This window comes from Ammodytes marinus (assembly GCF_949987685.1).
Source record: "Ammodytes marinus genome assembly, chromosome: 1".
Taxonomy (NCBI): domain Eukaryota; kingdom Metazoa; phylum Chordata; class Actinopteri; order Uranoscopiformes; family Ammodytidae; genus Ammodytes; species Ammodytes marinus.
In genome coordinates, this window is record NC_137230.1 from 27,650,986 (window position 1) to 27,671,294 (window position 20,309).

General features: G+C 39.8%; 1 protein-coding gene across 1 annotated transcript; it reads right to left on the reverse strand.

Moving 5' to 3' along the window:
• Window positions 1-561: 561 nt before the first annotated feature.
• On the reverse strand, window positions 562-19,920 carry LOC307255732 (tetraspanin-18B-like; the record flags this gene model as incomplete). The annotated part of the gene is made up of 8 exons (XM_080034490.1): window positions 19,866-19,920; window positions 4,513-4,602; window positions 3,595-3,789; window positions 2,699-2,773; window positions 2,155-2,253; window positions 1,892-2,050; window positions 889-972; window positions 562-609 (listed from the first exon to the last, which is right to left on the reverse strand). The coding sequence occupies exons 2-8, from the start codon at window positions 4,573-4,575 to the stop codon at window positions 562-564; spliced, it is 723 nt and encodes a 240-aa protein (XP_079890616.1). The 5' UTR covers window positions 4,576-4,602; window positions 19,866-19,920.
• Window positions 19,921-20,309: the final 389 nt, after the last annotated feature.

Genomic DNA, 20,309 nt, shown 5'->3' on the forward strand with positions numbered 1-20,309 from the left:
AGACAGTTTGGTGAAAGGTTTTGTTTCCTTCACGCATGAGGCCCCGCGTGTTGTGATTTCCATTGTTAACCAGCTCAAACTACGTCGTCATCTTCAAAATTTTTTATGTTACAGCTCGGACGGTCCTGAAGCTCACTGTGAAATCACATGTGCCGACTGTACCTGTAATGCTTGTGAGGCTTCTGGATATGTGAGCTATACAATTGTGTATTATGTCTCCAGTTTTAGGGCCATTTTCCTGGACACAGATTGTTTGTGGACTGAATTGAGTTATTTGACGAGAAGACCATCTATAATTCAGTTTGCCCTTTACTTTTGAGAAACGGTGCAGACAGTGCAGTACCTCCCCCTCAGGGCGTACATTACTTCCTGTGTGTGTCTATTGTGCCCAATAGGTTGAGTACATCAACCGGCGTGCTGCTGCTGCTGTGAAGTACAAAATGATGTCACAAAACCAATGAGACACTTACACTATCACTGTACAAATACATTTCATATTTTACAGTTTTGTTTTCCTCCTGCCTTTCTGAGGCCTGGCGACACTGCATTTGTCCACAGAGGCTACTGGATGCCTCTGAATAAACACATGGCGAACACCATGGCGAAGAGCTGCAGAGAGAGACAGACATACAATGGTCAGACACGTCAAACCTTCCTGTTCTCAATCTTACAGGAAAAGGCAAAAACTCTTCGAGTCACTTATTCCACCTCAGCTGGCAGAAAGACAGTGTGGCAGTAAGGATCTTAATCAGGGAGGATAAGGCTGCTGACATTTTTTTATTATTATTATATTTAATAAACCTTATTTTTTTCTTTAAAAGAAACAGATTTCCTCAAAAAGCAATAAACGATTAAGAATATTAATATAAAGGAAAACACAGTACTTACTTCAATGGTCAGTACCACGATGGCCAGAGCTCCTGCTGTGTAAATGTAAGTCTCAAAGTAGTCCACCATGGCAGAGTAACAGCCCTACGAGAAAAGTTCACTCATGTTAAGAGGACTTCAAGTAATAATTCAAAGCAATCACTATTACTGTCACATTGTAGACTAAGATTAATAAGTGATGCATTTGTTATACAGTAAATAAAATTAACCTACACTGATCAAATAAATGCAGATCAGATTTATTTATCTGTATTTTACCATATGAAACATGGTAGTGTTATCCCAAGATAACTTCCAAATTGTACAGGCTACACCAAACCAGCTAAAGTACTGGACTCCCATTTGCTAATCTGTTCCCAATTATTTCACTCTGTCACAGAGAGACAGTTACCTTGTCTGCTAGAGCAATACATCTATGCTACTTAAAAGTTATCTGGTTATTGCCTATATTCACTAACTTCCTCCTGCCTCCCTATAATCAATTCTAAAAAAATACATTGAGATGATGCAACATGTTTTTTATTGTGTTTGTTATACTACATAAATAAGACAACAGCTAAATTATGTAATTATATATCTAAATCAAAGACATGAAATACATACTTTCGTTTTTGAGTTCATCAAATAAAACGCACAAAAGAGCTGAGAAAAAGAAAAATCACTTTGTCAAAATCAGTGAATATCTCCTCACGATCTGCTAAATGTCCAAACTGTTTGTGTGCTTAAAAATAAATCCAGTGTTAATACACAGCCTAGGCTCTGTAAACGGGCATGTTGCTAGCTACGGTAGGCCCCTTTTTGTCCAGCACATCCACAGTACTTGCAGGTAGCGGTATCTCATTATGAGGTATTCAATGATTTTGACAAAATTGTGCTTACACGTTATCGCATCAGTGATTGTTTTTAAGTTGTTCTACTTTCACTGAAAGTGTCCCCCATCACTGGGCTAACAGGTGTTCCTCAAACCTGATGTCTGTGTGTGAAAAGTGTTTCCTCTAATGACCTTGTTGTGTCTGAAGGCCACGCTGCCGGTCACACACTGCTCAACACTGATGTAGCTGTTCCTCTGGCAACAGGCCTCAGGGACCATCTTGTCAGGGCTGAGAAGCCGGAACAGGCTCTCCTCAAAGTCTTCAGGGCCACTCACGCCACAGCAGTCAAACTGTACAGAGACAAGTCAGGGGACATTGAAGGAATTGGACTTTCATGAAGGGTGTTGTTGATTCTAAGTTTGGAAAAGCTTAGAGAAAATCATGGAGGCTTCACCGTGGTCATGATAGCGTTCCATGTGGAAGTCAAGACGTCCGTGTTGTTTTGACCTTGGTAGTGACGTTTCAGCTCCCTGCTGAAATATTGTCTAGTTAACTGTAAAGAGAAACAAACACAGCTCAGTTTAAGGAATTCCCCCATCAGACCAGTAACCATGATCCATCTTAGTATATTTGATGCAAAAATAAACAAACAATGATTATCAAATAATTATGTTCACACATACAGACTCAAACACCAGAGATGCAACAACTCCCAGATTCAAGGTTCTCTTTTACTGTGAGTGAACTTTAGGAAACTAAAAGAAAGCATTGAATGAGATTGTTTTTCTGGATGAATGATGGATAATTTTACAATTCATTTTGATTTTTGCAGTTACTTGAGAGAATTCAGAGAATTTAGAGGGCAACTTCAATTACAATTTAATTATTTTGATGAAATTATGATCCATTTATCATCAAAGGAAAGTTTCCTTTGGCCTCTGTGTAGATTACCTTTTCACTGCATTGACAAGGTTAACTGCTCTGGAGAATGTACTCACATGCTCCCTGAAGAGGAAAGCCAAGATGGCAGCTGCCAGCTCAGCCAGGAATATGAAGAGGATGAGCATGAAGAACTGAAAACAGGGAAGAAGTAGAAAGTCAAAATGATACCCAGAGAATTCTAATATCCTTCCTATTACTAATAATACTCTGCAAACACAAATGCAAAAATTATGACAGCAGAAACATGAGGCTTAAATATATATTCAAATTAAACACGTTTAAAAAATACAATAAAAAAAACTGCAAGAATACACACTTAAGAAAAACAGAATGAAATACAAGAGTGTACTGTATAGTGGCTGTGAATATGAATTGGTCTGTGACTGACATGTAGAATTACATTCCCCTCCTCTAGATGGCACACTTGGTTTGTTTTACTCTGGCCTTATATACAACATAGAAACAGGGATGTAATGGAGGATGGACTGACTTTACCAGTTTTAAACAGGCCAATATAAAATCTTACCATAAAGACATAAACCAATGGTGCCAAACTGATGTACATACATGGATATGAAGGTCTTTAAAAGTAATTCACAACGACCTAGACCCATTTCTACTTGATTTTATTATATTTTTAGTAAAAAAATAGGATGTGTATGTAAGCCATATAGTATTTTTTTAATGGTTTGTGACTTCAATATAGAGTGGACGAGCTAAAAGGGATCAAATCATAAAATACCTTGTGATTTCCTACAATGTCTCCCACTCCAAGCTATCTTCTCTCATAGTTACTGTACATCTAAAGTTCACAAGAATTTGATCGATTCGTATAGTCTCAAACTAGCTTTGAACTGTTTGTTTGTGTCTGAGCTGCCCCAGATAAACATAAGGCTGTTTGAATAGTGTTAATATGTGATTTGCATATGAAGGACAGATTCTGCAGACTCACAAAGAGCAGGAGACACTTGTTCTCTCGAATGGCTCCGCAGCAGCCCAGGAATCCTAGCAGGAACAGCATGCTGCCCATGGCCAGGATGACATAGACCCCAGTGAACAGCAGGGGGTTAGCAGCCACAATCTCCCTGAAGCCCATGGGGTCCACCAGCACCCACACACCCACACCCAGCAGGAGGGAGCCCCCCAGCTGGGAGAAAGAGAGAGAGAGGGTTCAATCAGTCACATATTTACTGTTCTTAGGATCTAGGTAACTCAACAAGCTGAGGAGACTTATGAGTGACACTCAGCTCAGTTCTGTCCAAGTGTTGGGGGATGCTTGAATTCTGTCTTAATGGGTCGACCTTGAGCTGCTCCAGTTGAGATGTAAGGCTGCACTCGTTTTAATTTTAAATTTAATTTCTCTATTCTTTTTACAGGCACGTTCTTATTAACAATGGCGGCCTGACCAGCTAAAAAAGCCACTTAGGGGAAGGTGAAGGGCGTGAGAAATAAAAAACATAAGACATAAATAAAGTTTCATCTGCACACTCCAAAGAGAGAATGCAACAGTTTAACTATATTATTTATGAGACATATAACAACTATATATGGCAGCCCAACCCTGGTAAATACTACACATACCTTTAAGTCGTATGGCCATATAGTTTGTTAGGTATTAACTTATGGCAGATTACTAAAGTGTGTCCACTAGAGAGAGATATAGAAAATGTCGTGTTTGTGTTTATTGATCATGATTATTTAAAACAAATGTAAAGCTACTGAATCAAGATTGATTAGGTCACAGTATATGTCAATGCAATAAAGTCATATGGAGGAAAAAAGCTCCTCCAAATGCCATTACAACTTGACAGGATCCTTGGATGTCAGTCTGAAGTTAAAGTGACATAAGAAGATAAAGTGATTAACTCACAAAGATGAAGAAGTTGAAGATGAACATGAGGTACTTCATACAGCTGAGGCATTCCCCGTCCATGGCTGAGCCTCGAGCTGTAACCTCCTCCTGCCCCTACACACACACACACACACACACACACACACACACACACACACACACACACACACACACACACACACACACACACACACACACACACACACACACACACACACGTCAATGACAGAATCAGTCAATCGAAAACGTATTCATACACACATAAATATAATGATTAATAATATATAAAATATAATATAAAAATAGTGCTACATCAGTTCCTGCTGGCGACTATTTTAAATAATCAAAGCCGAGTTGCTTGTTTTTGATAACGTTATCCTGTGATCACGAGATAAATAAATAACATTTTCGACCAAACGATTTATCAGTATTTCCAGAAATTGATCAGTAGATTAACTGATAAAAAATCACCTCTACCAGTACCCACATATTCAGGCTTTATACATTTGCAATGATCTTAAATACTGCATGTATTGTCTGGCTGAATGCATAAATGTACAGAACAACATAAAGATACTGAAGAAATAGAATATAACTCATTTTGTAGCACTATTCTCTGTGTGTAATAGAAGAAGCAGGACAGAGAAATGTAGAATTACACATCCACAGTAACAGTTTCAGTCAGTTGTGAGGCTGTGACACTGACAGCCTGTCCCTGTGGGAGCATTTGACACATGGAGATACGTTGGCTGCTGCTGAGGAGGAACGAGTCGGGCCATCAGTGAGGGTGTGAAGAGGACCAACTGTGCACTTATGCTCCCTGATGGTGTTTACCATGAAATGAACAGCCACCTGTCACATGTGAGTAGACGGCCAAGCAGTTCAGTTCAATAAATGCAAATTAATCTGCAAGAGCATGATGTGAGCAACTCCACTCATAATGTCTGGTTTTAAGCTTGTTAATTGATAATGTGTAAGGTCTATAGCTGATTAGATCCTTTAGAGCATTGTGTCTGGTTTGGTTTGTTCCATTTTAAATTTCTAGAGGTGGGAGACATCGCTGCTGTCGTAAACCACCCATTTCGTCATCTCTTTATTCAATAAACAAAACATGACAAGCATCTTTCTGCCTGCCAAAGGACATGCTGTAAACACATATAGATCAGAACAGTAAATAAAAAAATCTTTCAGAAACAGGCTACAGCTTAAAATCACTACTACTTTTAGAGTGTATTGTCTGATATGTATGTCAATTTGGATGAATCCTGAAGATAGTGAGGATTGTGACATGAGAAGAAGTCAGGTGACGTTATTCAAGAGTGACCTTGTAGGATGGACAAAATGTTCGACTATAAAATGGAAGACCACTGTTTGTTTTTTTAAGTTTCCTACTTTTAGACAGTTAATGTTGTTTATTTTTTAAGCATGGCCACCATTGTTCCACAACATTAACCATGAGGTTATTACAGTATTATAACAATATTTCTCTTAATCCAACCAAGTAATCCAACCACCATAGTGCTGTCAATCATAAAACAGGCACAAAGGATGTCATCTTGTTGATATGAGTCATGTGTCGTTCTATGGTAGTTCCAATAGGGGGAGCGGGGGCAGTACACCAGTGTCATAGTCATCACTGGTGTGATGTTGCGCCACGGCATGGAATTTGCAATACCATGATGACCAGAAAAGATTAATAGTCAGGTTGTGGCCTTAATACCTCCTATTTCTTCAAGGGACATACATAGAGAAGCTCCTTCAAGGAATTGGGTAGCCTATTGTACCAAGCGTTACATTAGGCTACGCGTTTTGGCTGCATCAACCAAACGCAACATATTTTGGAGAAAATGTTGCATAATAACAGTTGAGTAAACCGTAAAAGAGAATCTTCTATACATTTTCCTTGCGCTCTGAGTATATTCTACATTTCTCCAAATTTAGTGCAGTGCATCCTGTATGTATGAGTTTTGGTGGAAAAATGACATTTAATATATCCTTTTTTTTTTTAAATGCAACATTTTTAAAAACGTAGCTTGAAATAAACTACTATCCCTGTCATAAAAAAATCATAAAAATAAAATAAATGTGTCCCCTAAAGTAATTTCCTGGTGGTTGTCATGTCTGAGAGTAAAACCAACAGCTGTCCTCCGATGCTTTCTTCTGACAACAATTGTTAACAATGAACATTCCTGCTTATTTAACATCTTGCTCTCTGTCTGACTTTGGTGAGCTCTCCGCTGTGTTAATGTGTATTTACTGCTAATTTGTCCGCTTGTGTGCTTGTGTTGGGCTTTTAGTTTAATGAAGTAAAATGCCGGGTGCGCTGCTCTCACTGCAATTAAACACAGGTTTTGTGACTACTAGTGCACTCATGGTAATTGCTGACTATTTGGGTGAGGTCAGGGTTAATGAAATAAGGGCATGTATGGTGTGTTGGGAATTTGGCTACACATGCACTCAGCATTATTACCACATCTTTGTCAATCACTCCTGTCTGCACATTTACAATTACGCAGATAGGTCTGTAATTATGAAATGAACAAAGAAAGCCAGGGGTGAGACAAAAAAGAATAGATGAAGAACTGTCAAAAAAAACATTAAAACACAACAAGCATTGTAGGGATGCTAAAACAGTCACATTGACTGCAATCACAGAAATTGCTGCCATAATTACAAAGATGGAAAGGCGGAAAAAATTTATTTTGATTAAACCAACAGGGGTTTGGAATCGAAAGAACAGAACATTAAAACACAGCTGCAACAATTACAAGTTACCATGATTTAATTCATCATAATTAAATTACTATAATAATTATCATTATAACACAATTACAATTTATAACCCCCCCCCCCCCCCCCGGAGAAAATTACCACCTGCTGCATTTTTAATCAGAAAACCTTCCTGGATCATCAGAGCTCTTAATAGCTCTTTGAACAATGACCTGTCTCTGGAATTAAAGGCTTTGTAAGTGAAAACATGCATCTAATGAGAGGGTGTAATAAGTTCTCTTGTCTCCTGGTAACTGCTGAAGCCATTGTTGTCTAAGTCTTTACGAGCCGTACATTATTTTCTTTAAAGGGAAAAGTGGCCATTTTGCCACTGATTACTGATATAAGTGAAGTCAAAGTCAAAGTAGTGACATCCGACATGATACTACCCATCCACTCAACTCAGAGTTCATGTTGTTGTGGCCTTCGTCTGTGTGCACCCAAGATCACCAACCAATAACAGATCAATTCTCTTTCATCCCATCGTCCATCCGGGCAATCAATGCGGCCTGCAATAGGTAAATGCTGCTGATGCTGATTTTATTTTTGTGTTGCTGATGACTTTTATTTTTATTTATTTAAATTTTTTATATCTTGGGTTGTTGATGACTTTTATTTTTACTTATTTTTATTTCCTGGCACTTTATTCTTATGCACTTTGTGTCTCCTCAGGCTTGTGTATATATTGTTGTGTTATTGCATTGTGGTGGCGGATTTTGCATATGATGTATGTCTGGACTCAAATGTTAGAATGCTTATTAATGAAATAGGAAACATTTGCTACAGGCCTGTATAAAACATACATTGACTGTTTTAGTGTAAACTGACTAACTGAAATGTAGTTTCAACCATCCCCCTCAATCTCCCGAGTGGAGCCAGCCTGACTATACATTTGAAAGGTGACAATGATCCTGCAGACAGCCTCCTGCTGTTCTGGGGCAGCCTGCCCCACCCACGATTATAATATGAATGTATATCTCAAGCCCTGTCTGTCTCCCAAACCTGTCTTCCCCTCCTTCCCCTCACCCAGCCTTACCTGTCTACCCGCCTCCTACCATGTCCTTAAATAGTCCATGATTTTGAGTGAACATTGTCACTTCTTGTAACATACTTACGTGTGTTGGAACCGGTGACCTCTCCGCGGAGAATTCTTGCTATTCTTGATTGAAAATAAACCTGATGCTATACACTATATCACCGTTTGCTTGACTTTTCTTACCACAGTAATTGGCGAGTTAATTCCAGGAAGGAGAACACCGGCAGAGGGTCCACGGGACCGGACAACAGCAAGCCCTTCCATTTCGGGACAGAGAGGACCTCTGTTGGCCGTCCCGTGGGGAAACTCTGTCATCTCCTCCGAATCGGTATGTGAGAATATGTTTTGTTTTAAAGCAACAACAATTGGGTTAAAGGATTACTTCTAAGGACATCTCTGTAGGAATTTTTACACTACAGTCGGAGCGAAACTCTCCCGTTTAAATTTACTTGGAAGTGAGCATGAACTTTAATTAACCATTAATGTAATAAAGCTAGAACGCCAAAGTGAACAGCCACGAGTTAGCTTCGGCCCGGGTGCTGTGTGACTGTTAATGCATCTGAATGGCCTTCCGCCAAGCACCGGACTGGAATTGACGAATTAGTCTTATTTGTTCAAGTTGAACTGAGCAGGTTGAGAGGAAGGTTTTAGGTAGTTTAGTAATTGGTAATGTTACTTGTTCGGTTGACGGACCGGGACAAGCAGCTGGACAGTGCTTTCATTTGTACTAATTTTCTTTTCTCCAGCAGGTTTTAACTCCTTTAAAACTTTTCCCTTCTTGTGAACATAGCAAAAAGGGCAGAGTTGGCCCTCTATTTTGGTTGTTTTGTTGACAGTGGAGAGTTCTGTGTTTTACAAAAAAAAAAAAAAAAAAAAAGAGAGAGAGAGAGAGATTTTAGTTTTCTTGGAAGGCCTGAATTATTAAACAGGTCCTTCTGGGAGATTAAACTAGAATTGTTAACCCTTTTACAGACCAAGATATTTGTGTTGGTGGGGCTTGTTTTCGATCAAATAGCAAGAATTTTGAAATTTCATAAGTGTTTTATTGTTTGTCTTTGTTTTTTTGTATTGTCTTGTTGTTCTTTCATTCTGTTTTGCTTTGTGATTAACTAGCCAGGGCGCCACAAGGGAAAGGTAAGAAAACTTGTGTTGTGCTCCTATTCCTGTGTTTTCCCTTACAATGGGGAAGATTTTTAGCAAACGGGCTGATTTAGTCAATCCAAATTCGCCTTGTATACAATATAGTGATTGTACTACCCTTTCCGACACAAACAATCTCGCTGCTTTAAATTCCTTTTTGAGTTTGGAGTTGTCCTGTTGAAGGGAACATTGTGCAAAGTCATTTTCTGTGGCTGACCTAGCCACACGCAAAAACAGGAGCCGGCCTTCGGGGCTGGTTGACGTGTTTTCACTTGATTTTGCTAGTGTGTGATTTCTTTCAGAGGCTTTTCCTGTGGGCTCTTTTGGCTCCATGTTCATTTCCGCTGCTCTCTCCAGCAGAGGAGCAGCGTCAAACACTCTTCCAGTTGGTAAGCGACGATTCCCTAGGTCACTGTTGTGAATGTCTGCTCTTCTATCTAGCCTAGCTTATGGATATGCCTCAGTCGAATGTAGGCTTTCAGGTTCGCTATTTTACCAATTTACCTTTTAAACACTTTTGGGCCAACCAAGGTGGCCATTTTTACCTTCTGCTTAGAGTATTTCTCTTGTTATTATTCGTCTGCTATGGCCCACTTCCAAGGTGTGGTATCCTCCCTGTGTTTTGCTTAGTTCAACCATCTCATCATTTGCATCTTCCTTTTGTCTAATCCTCCGTCCTGACCATGGCCTTTTGTCTTGTGTTCACCATGTGTAAATTACTGGGATTGACTGTGTTTTCCCCCAATGTTTTCCTGACTTTGGGGACTTTTGCTAAACTTGCCTGATTTAATGCTGTTTTCTTCCCATCTCTAAAATAATTTGTTCTGTCTGTTTTTTCAGTCTCCCTTCAGCACGACAGGGACACTGCCACCTAAGTTGACTCTGTTAACAAATGCCTTTGTCTACACCTCCTGTGTTTACATGAATCCTCTGTAGCAAAAAGGGCTACTCTCATTTTTGCAGTCATGGCTGGACTAGCCTGTCTCCATGTACTTGTCACTTTTGCCTTGTTTCTAGCATTAATCTTGTTTACTACATGCCTCCTTTTAGAAAGAGGACTAGCCCATCTGTTTTTAGAAAATACTTGTCCTGGTTCAAGCCAAACTCCCTCATTTACATCTCTTTAAACCACAGATAAACATGCACAGCCACTCTTAAAGAAGCTGTATTGTTTTCTTGATTGCTCATTTCTTTTATATCCCCCTTTTTGTAGGCCCAGCCAACATGCCCATTTTACTTCTCAATAGCACAGAAACCCATGTTTTTACATTTATGTAAGTATCTCCCCCTTGTTTCACTATAGCCTTGCACCACTGTCGCTGTGACAATCACTTTTGCTGATAGCCCACTCACCGTTTTGATCGGCCATCAATGCCTTTGAAACATGCAATGCTAAACAGTTTTCACCTTTCAGACATTTATTTTCCGTTATAAATGAAACGTTTTTGGCTGCTTGCACTAACTTTTCCTCCTGCAGGTTTGCTATTCCATTCTTTCTCCTTTGAACCCTCGTGTTCATGCAACTTGGCAATTTGTTAGGCTCTACATTTAGGTTGATTTAGCCTGTTTGACTGTGGGCTGTTTTATCTTTGCAACACAGAGTAGGAGAGATGGTGTATAGTGCTCTGTGGTTCTGTCCCAGAGCAAGCGATAGAGATTGCCCTTGCCCACTGATAGCCCACTTACTGTATAGCCAATTCCCTCATAGTTTTTACTTTGTGTGCTTCACAGCACATGTGAGACAGTGAGAGGGTTGTTGTTGTTATAGTTTTGGTTGAGTTTGAGGGGTGTTTTATGTGTGAGGGTACAGAGTTCTGATCTCTGGCCTTGCCAAAAATCAGTCAGTTGGCTTGTTTTTTTCTTTCCTTTTCTCTCTCTGTGTTTTGTGTGGAATCTCTGGCGTCTGTCTGACCATTAGCCAAATTGGTCACCTTGCTGCCGGCATTTTTGAATGCTTGATTTTTGTATGTTTGTGTTTTTGTTGTTGTTTGGATTAACTCTGTACACTTGGGTGTGTATTTCAGTTTTCCTGTTGCGCGCAGCGATCGTTTAAGCTTTGCTTAAACTTGTTCCAGCATTTTCTTTATGCTTGATTTTTGTTGTTGTTTGGATTAACTCTGTACACTTGGGTGTGTATTTCAGTTTTCCTGTTGCGCGCAGCGATCGTTTAAGCTTTGCTTAAACTTGTTCCAGCATTTTCTTTATGCTTGACTTTTGTTGTTGTTTGGATTAACTCTGTACACTTGGGTGTGTATTTCAGTTTTCCTGTTGCGCGCAGCGATCGTTTAAGCTTTGCTTAAACTTGTTCCAGCATTTTCTTTATGCTTGACTTTTGTTGTTGTTTGGATTAACTCTGTACACTTGGGTGTGCATTTCAGTTGATTTATTGCGTGCAGCGATCGTTTAAGTTTTACTTAAACTTGTTTCTTGTTTTGCTACTAACTTCATCTTTGCTTCCCGACTCTTGTAGGTGCTGATTATTTCCCTGGAAATATGCTCATCTCATGCTATTCCCATACCTGTTTTCTTTTATGTTTCTTTGTACTGTTTCTCGCATTCTGTGGTTTTCCTAAAACCTAACACAACTCATTTTAACACAACTAACTTTGCAATTTGTTTTGTTTTATTTGCTGCACATTATCAACACTTTGCTGCAAACTTGTTGATGTTTCACCACAGTTTACATTGTGGGCTTTGCAGGTCTTTTTGGTAAGTAGTATGGTTACGTTTTGCTTGATGACTGCATCCAAAAGGTAAGATCACTTTGTTTATTTGACAAGTCAACATTGTTGTTATTTATGGCTTTGACTTTCTGCTATAAATGTTATCTTCTTTCCCTTTTAAGCTGATTTAGTGGGCTTTTCTCAATTTGCCATGTTGATACCTCATGTCGCTGTCTCTTTGATTATATTTGAACAATATCCTTCTCTCCTCTATGCGTCACAGTGTATGCAGCAGTGTTTCCCCCTGTCCTGACTTGAAAGGCGCCTCCGCTGTCCCTTCCAGACCTGGAGCTTTGGTGGATGTCTCTGCTTCACGGCATCTGGCCTCAGCGCAAGGCCAAGTTGGCTTCACGACTGGTGAAGGATGCACTACCACGACCAGCCACCACCCGAGGATCGGTTTGTGGTCATGGCTCCCAGACGGAGGTTCTGACAAGCAAGCGAGGGACAGGACCCTTTCAACTCCTCCTCTCCTCCATGACGGCCGTGAAGGTTGCAGAACGGACCACCTGGATCCATGCCAGTCACAGCGAACGGATCGAGAGGCACCTACAGGACTACAGCCCACCAGCATGGACCAGATGACATCAACTGGACCAGCACCAGCAGCGACGAGGAAGATGACGCAAGGAGAGCCAGACGACCCCCACCTCCCCCAGCAATGGCCGCCTATCCTGCACCACGGATGCCCCCCTCCCCGGATTCACTCACACATGCTTTCAGACCTGATGGAAAATGTCTGCCCCCCCCCCCCCCTCCCCGCTCCACAACCCCCCCCCCACCCCCCCCTCCCTACCAACAACCCCAACCCCTCCCACTCCTCCGACTACGCAGCCATCACCCTGATGACTGGATTTGCCATCAGCTCCCCACATCCTCCACAGCTCCCCTATTCCCTACACCCTGGCAGATGACCTTAAGCGAAGGTTTGTCCTTTTTCGGAAGGCGATGAACTTGATTTTTACCTCCAGTGGTGGCTTTTGCTGCTTGTCCGTGCCTTTCTGCTACCCTTGGGGCTCTTTGAACTTTACAGGCATTCTAGGACTAGTTTGCCTTATCGTTTTTGGTTTCAGCTTTTCATTGTTTCTTTGGCCTTAAACTTTTGTTTTGTTTTTTTTGTTTCTTTGGTTTAATGTTTTTCCTCTTTGGAATTCGATTTGAGGTTTTTTCACATTAAACTCGCTTCTTGATATTTTGGCCTTCTCCTTTGATTATTGGCCTGTCCTGGGTTTTATATTTTTTCCTTACGAGGTTTTTATTATTCCCTGTTATTCCTTTTGCCTTACCTTTTGACTGTTTTGGGGTTTAATTTTTTTCTCCCCTAGTGTATATTTTGCCTTACTGTGGTTTGCTATCTTTTATGTTATCATAATATGATAAAAAGAGAGAAGTGTGGTGGCGGATTTTGCATATGATGTATGTCTGGACTCAAATGTTAGAATGCTTATTAATGAAATAGGAAACATTTGCTACAGGCCTGTATAAAACATACATTGACTGTTTTAGTGTAAACTGACTAACTGAAATGTAGTTTCAACCATCCCCCTCAATCTCCCGAGTGGAGCCAGCCTGACTATACATTTGAAAGGTGACAATGATCCTGCAGACAGCCTCCTGCTGTTCTGGGGCAGCCTGCCCCACCCACGATTATAATATGAATGTATATCTCAAGCCCTGTCTGTCTCCCAAACCTGTCTTCCCCTCCTTCCCCTCACCCAGCCTTACCTGTCTACCCGCCTCCTACCATGTCCTTAAATAGTCCATGATTTTGAGTGAACATTGTCACTTCTTGTAACATACTTACGTGTGTTGGAACCGGTGACCTCTCCGCGGAGAATTCTTGCTATTCTTGATTGAAAATAAACCTGATGCTATACACTATATCACCGTTTGCTTGACTTTTCTTACCACAGCATCCTGATGTCTTATTTGTCGTGTGTCGTTAAACTTCTCCTGCTGTACACAAATTTGCCCTCGTGGGACATTTAATAAAAACCTTGAACCTTGAAAGTTTTTTATCGTCAGTTCTGATATATGCAAGACATACATCAGAATCAAAATGGCGTTTATCACTGGCCCACAGTGCAATAGGAACAATAAGATTTCTTTTTTTTTGCATGAACAATTGTGCGGAGTCATTTTCCCCTTCAGTGAGTCATATCAAATTCTCATATTAAAAATTAGGATATTATGGATTTTGATTTAAGAATTAAGGGATTAAATATTTGTGCATTTTGAAGTTTAGAAAACAAATGAAACCCTGCCTCGAGTGGTGCCTCTTAGACGTTTTGGTGTTGAGACCATTCTAAAAGAGCTCTTTTTGTTGGTCTCGTCTTAGACACAGAGGACATGGATTATATTTCAAGACAAGACCCTAACTGCTGGGGATATCACTACATGACCTGTTCACTACTGGATACATTAGTTAAAGTCAATACTGTGATTGTATGTAAAACTTCCTGCTTCATATGCAACCAATAACTGGACTCATTTGGCTGTCCTCTCCCAGCACTGTTGGACTAGCATTGGCCTGGTTGTGCTCTTCACTCAGTCCAAACCCCTTTCATTCTTGGTCTTGTATCGTAACACATTCTAATAGTTTATGGTCTAATATCGTCATATGGTACACAACTGTCACAGTTGCCAATATTCAGTAAATCCCTTTTCTACTTGGTTCCCTACTTACTAAAAAGAGCCTCAACCAGGCTTGTCACTCCAACTTCTATCAATTCAAATGTTGTTTAAATGGGCCAAACGCTGCAGCAGGGAAACAAGCGTGGGTTTACTGGTAACTGCAGCTTCAGCTGAAAATATGAACTATCAAAAACATGATTGTACCTTAATGGTGGGTCAAAAGGTTTGGTTTTGGCCTCATTATGGTACTTTGGTGAAAAAGGTTTTTCCTTGAAGAAAAAAAACAGGCCCTATTCTTCTTGTACCTTGAATATTGAGTGTGTGTAGTGTGCAACAAAACACACACACACACACACACACACACACACACAGCAACAGAGTGGTGCTTCGGTCCCACTTAGCAGCTGGGGCTCTTTTCAGAAATAGGTCTGGGGCAGCTGGGTAATTTCACGCAGCCAAACAGAGAATGGCCACAGATAATTCTCTCTCCCCTCTGCAGTCATGGAGATTCACTATGGTTGGACTCTGCAGCAGTTTCCAGTGCCTCAACACTGGAGATCATTCAGGTGTTGGTTTTGATGAACTCACAACAAGAAATGTAGGCTACATGAATATGTATAAGCATCTGGTGTGTATCTGTTTCCCTGCCTTAGAATGAACCCATGTTCTGATGTGTGTTGCCATCAGACTGTCACATCTTTCATTTTTAAAATTCCTGACAGTTGACAAGTCTTTGCATGTATATAAGTAGAATATATTGTGGGAGCACACTAGCTTCTGAGACAACATAGACATAATATTACCTCATAAAGTTGATTTTTATTGGTCCAATACACTCCTTCACTTAGTGAGGAAAGAAGAGCAAAATTATTTAGTGAACTATTCCTTTAAACATCGATATAATTTGCTGATGCAAATATGTTCACTTCAGTTTTACTTCCACAGTGACATTTATTGCCTACAACGCCATTATTAGCATTTATAATGCAACCACTATCCCACAATGGGGAGGACTGCACAGTCAGCATAATGCAGCAGTGAAACAAGATCTACATTGTGGATCTCACAGGCTTCCCACAGCCAGTGAGAGGAGACGCTCCAGTCCTATAAATCAGTGTCAGAGAGGTGCAGCGTATACAGAAGTGTGTTGCTTCAGTGCTGGAGAAGCAGTGGACCTGATTGCCTTCATCCATCAATGCTGTGCAGCAGTGAACGGGGACAAGAGGGATAAGCCCAGGGGATTCCATCTTTCTGCATCAGTAATGCGAGCGCGATGTTAACACAGCAGAGTGCTGTTGATATTGGTAAATCTCAGGAATGTTGGTGCGGCTGCAGCTTTTTCTGTTTTGGGTTCTGATATTCTGGAAACACTGATATATGAGTTTCATCGATGTGTTCAAATAACATGCTGATGCCTATACATATTGATGTTTAATGTAGCAGCTGCATCCAACATCAATGCAATGACTGTGTGTATAGGTATCAATAAATACTCATTATGGACTTTGGAAAAGGGCATCAATTGATTTAATTTATTCAGTCTGGTCTAGGGGTTATTTTCTTGTTGTCAAACCAAATCCTGTTTAAGTTCAGTAGACAAAGTAGTGTTTATCACAGCATGTTATCTTCTTCCTTTTTGAGCCCTATACAGCACCATTGTTGTCCGAAAACGAAAAATGTTTATGCAGAATATGTTTTGTCAGCCATTTTGTAAGCTAAGTCTGAAAATTGGTTAGTTTTGATTGCTGGCATTTTCCCTCACAGATGTAGTGTCAATGTCAGTGCTGAGATAGTCTGACACAGTTCACTGCAGAATATGCAGCACTAAATAAGCGCTCTGAGTGAGAGAAGAGCGCTATATAAATAAAATGTATTATTATTATTATTATTATTAAATGAGAGCCTCACAAAAAAATACTACAGTGAGCAACTACTGAGCTTTCTTTAAAAATGACATAATCTTTTAGAAAGCAGCTCGGAGCTAAGAGAAGGACACATTGATGTTATCGAAAAAAAGATAAAACACACCAAGTGAAACAGATGCTAACACACTCGCTATCGTAGCTTCAGGCTCATGGGACCAAACCATCTACATCTGGTCGACATAAAAGTGGGCAACTGTTTGGTGCTAGCTTCCTAAACTCAAGATCTGGTGACAGTCTGTTTAGATTAAGAATGATTGGAGCTATAAGGTGTCACAACACAGAGGCTGACACCTAAGATAAAAGTGGGGTTGTGGTGGTTATGTTGCCCCAATGAGGAATTATGAGGAATTACAACAACACTGTTGGTGCATCTACATGAGTTTAGCCTTTGGTGATCCCCCATGGATTTGAAACATTTCTTGGGCACTTCTTAGGATTTTTCTGAGCTCCTGCGTCAGTGTCGGGGGAGGAAACAGAGAAAAACAGAGTTTTTTGGAGCTTATAGGCTTAATCAACTTTGTGTCAACTCACTTGGTGATGGCTTGAATGTAACCGTCATTCAGTTACGCACTATAGCTTTTTAAATATTGCTTATTTTTGTTTTAACTGTGGTAAAATGAGGAATCTCATGAGGTCCAGGACTCTTAACTTGAGATTGGCTGCACTGAATCTCATTTTAGCCTGTTAGCAAGTCACTTCAACATGACTGAAAAAAACGAAAGATCTTGACTTTATTTTTTTATTTTTTTGAAGAAACTGAATGAAGGTGGATGAGAAATTCTAGTGAAATGGGGTAAGAGGAGAAAAGCCAGGCTCAGGGGGGTGTTTTTTCTTAAATGGTAATTATTCCCACTCCCCTCTTTGTCCTTGCTGAAAGCTACCTGTTATGAAAACCGCTCACGTGGACAGCAACTCCCTTTGCGGGACCATGCCTCTCCACTACAAATAGGGCTAGGCAAGGGACACATCAAATTATCTTCTTTCACACACGATTATTTTGTAAAGGTCCTGAGATGCATACAAAATAAAAGCAGGTGGATGAAGAATACATAAAGATTGGAGAGTCCCTGGAGATGAAGGCCTGTATTGACTAACATTCCTGTTCTGAATGCTAAATAGATGTGAAATATACAGCTGTAGCATTAAAAGAAGACAGAATGAAGGTCTCACCGGCAATCTTAGTTTCATAAGCTAACTCATCAACAAATGCTTTGATGCACTCCAACCACTTTGTGTCAATTATGTCTCACTTCTTAATTTATCGGCTGCCATTTCAAACAGCGTCGGAAACCTGAAGTAGCATCAGTAGCATCGAGGAAATTAACACTGCTGCTTCAAATAACCGACATAAGAAGAGGTTGGTCGTCTTATAATCAGGGCCATCTTAAACTTTTAAGGAAGTTTTAACCTCATTCCAGCAGTAGGGGCTGAGGGCTTTCTCCAGGGAAAAACATAGATTATTAGATGGTTAATTGAGATCATTTTCACAGGGAACTAACGCATACAAGTAAAGATCCACATTCTATTCAGACACTGTATTGTGTTTTTACTGAGTTAAATTCAATTAGAGAAAAAATAATTGTAGTTTATGTAAAATAAATAGCTTGATGTCCCACTTGTGATAAAGTGCCTGAACTTGAGTCATCCAAATGTTTTGTAACAGGCTGAGGATGACGTTCTTTGCTAAATTGAGACAACTTTTTTTAATCCCAAAGTTGAATTGAGGTGAAAGTGCAATCATCCTGACTTTTCACATGTATTACCCTAGAGGAGAGATGAATGCTGAAATGTAATGATTTAACACACTACTAAATTACTACTAGACTCACTGTTGGCAAGCATGTTATGTTTTAGTCAGTGTGGTGGTTTCTGGTCTTCCAGCCTGTTAGTCTGAAGACGGTATGAATGTTGACATGAGGAAGAGAAAGGCACCATCCCTCTCCTCTCTGAGGAATATGCTTTCTGTTAGTCAAACTAAGAGCTGCTTTAAACCTGCAGTGTGTAGAATTTTGGGTTTTATTTCCTAGCAGATTTTGTAGAAAGTAATTATAATATCCATAAGTACATTTAATTTAGTGCATAATAGCTGAAAAGATTTTTTTGAATTATTTTTTTTCCCTTAGAAAGGGTCTCATATATGTCCATATTTCTGCATATTTTGGACCAAGGCCTAGTGCCGCCATCTTGAAAGTGTCATAGTTGGAATGTCATCAGGTGCATTTTTTAAAATTTAGAATTGTTCTTGTCCTTGAAGGCCACTGTAGCTTCTGTTATTATTCAAAAGGGTTGGGGTTACCCAGGGAGCGTTGCATTCTAGAACTTTGTAGAACTTTCTTGATGATGTCATATTACACACTGCACCTTTAAAGGATAATGCCATTTTAGTTTATTCCGTTTTCATTATTTTAATGATGACAAATTGCAACATTCCGAAGTGTGTTCAGGTTTCATGCTTCTTTTGTTTTTACAACTAGACCTGCATTCTTTAAAAATAATCCATCATATAAACTTTTATTGAAACAAACAGATTATAAATAAATGGTTTATACACCTGATGAGCATTGATGATGACGGGGAATACGTTGAAGTTTCAAGCTTTAATCTTGTAAATGTTGTTGTAAAAAGACTGAGAACTGAACAGTCAAGATCACCATCTGCCAAGGTCACACACACTAGCTACACTTGTGGGCTCTGCCACATGTGCAGAACACTCAGTGAGAACCAACACTCTCCTTCACACTGCATCTCAGTAAGACTACATGAATAAACATTTTGATCTTTAACAAGATGATGGAGCTCTTGAACATACAATAAGTTAAATAAGTTAGTTTGAATTGGACTTTATTGCATCAGGCCTAACAGTCTGACCTCAAGTCAGCAGTCAAGTATTTTATCATCAGTGCTTCAGGGTTTGGGAGTTGTCAACAAAAACAGAAAATGCTTTTTAAATGTCTACAACAGTTCACCACATTCAATGACTGTTTTTTTTTGTTTTTTTTATATTCCTCTTAATAACAAACAGATCAAGATCTCAGCTCAGGCCTTTGGTTAAAGGTAATAGGAACTGGGAAGAAAATGACCAAAGACGAACCAAAATGAAATGAAGGGACTGAGTAACAACAGAAAGCATCGTACCATATGTACCTGTTTAATGGCTCTTGGGTTAAGATGTCAGTTGGAACCTTGCAGTGCTAAGCCTTCGAGCTGGTACTGCTTTACATCAGCTGTAAAAGAGAGAAAACACCTGAGTTAGAGTGGTTGTGTGATACAGTATTTACACACTGAAGAGGAATGACTGACGTGTAATATTTTGTTTCTGGCTCCTATTCTTTGATGAATAACACAAATACCATATAAACAGGCAGATAAAAAAAATCCTTCCCCCCTTCAGCACATGGGTTGATATGAGTCCCACTAGCAGCATGGCTCTTTTGAATTTTTTGCAATTGGTAACTTTAATAACACTAGTGGTTTCCAGCAGGAGAATCATAATGACTTTGAGCAATAATGATAACTTTGCTAATCCTATGAATTTTACTCTAGCACCATCATCATGGCTACATTTCATTGTGTCCAATACTTTGGTTT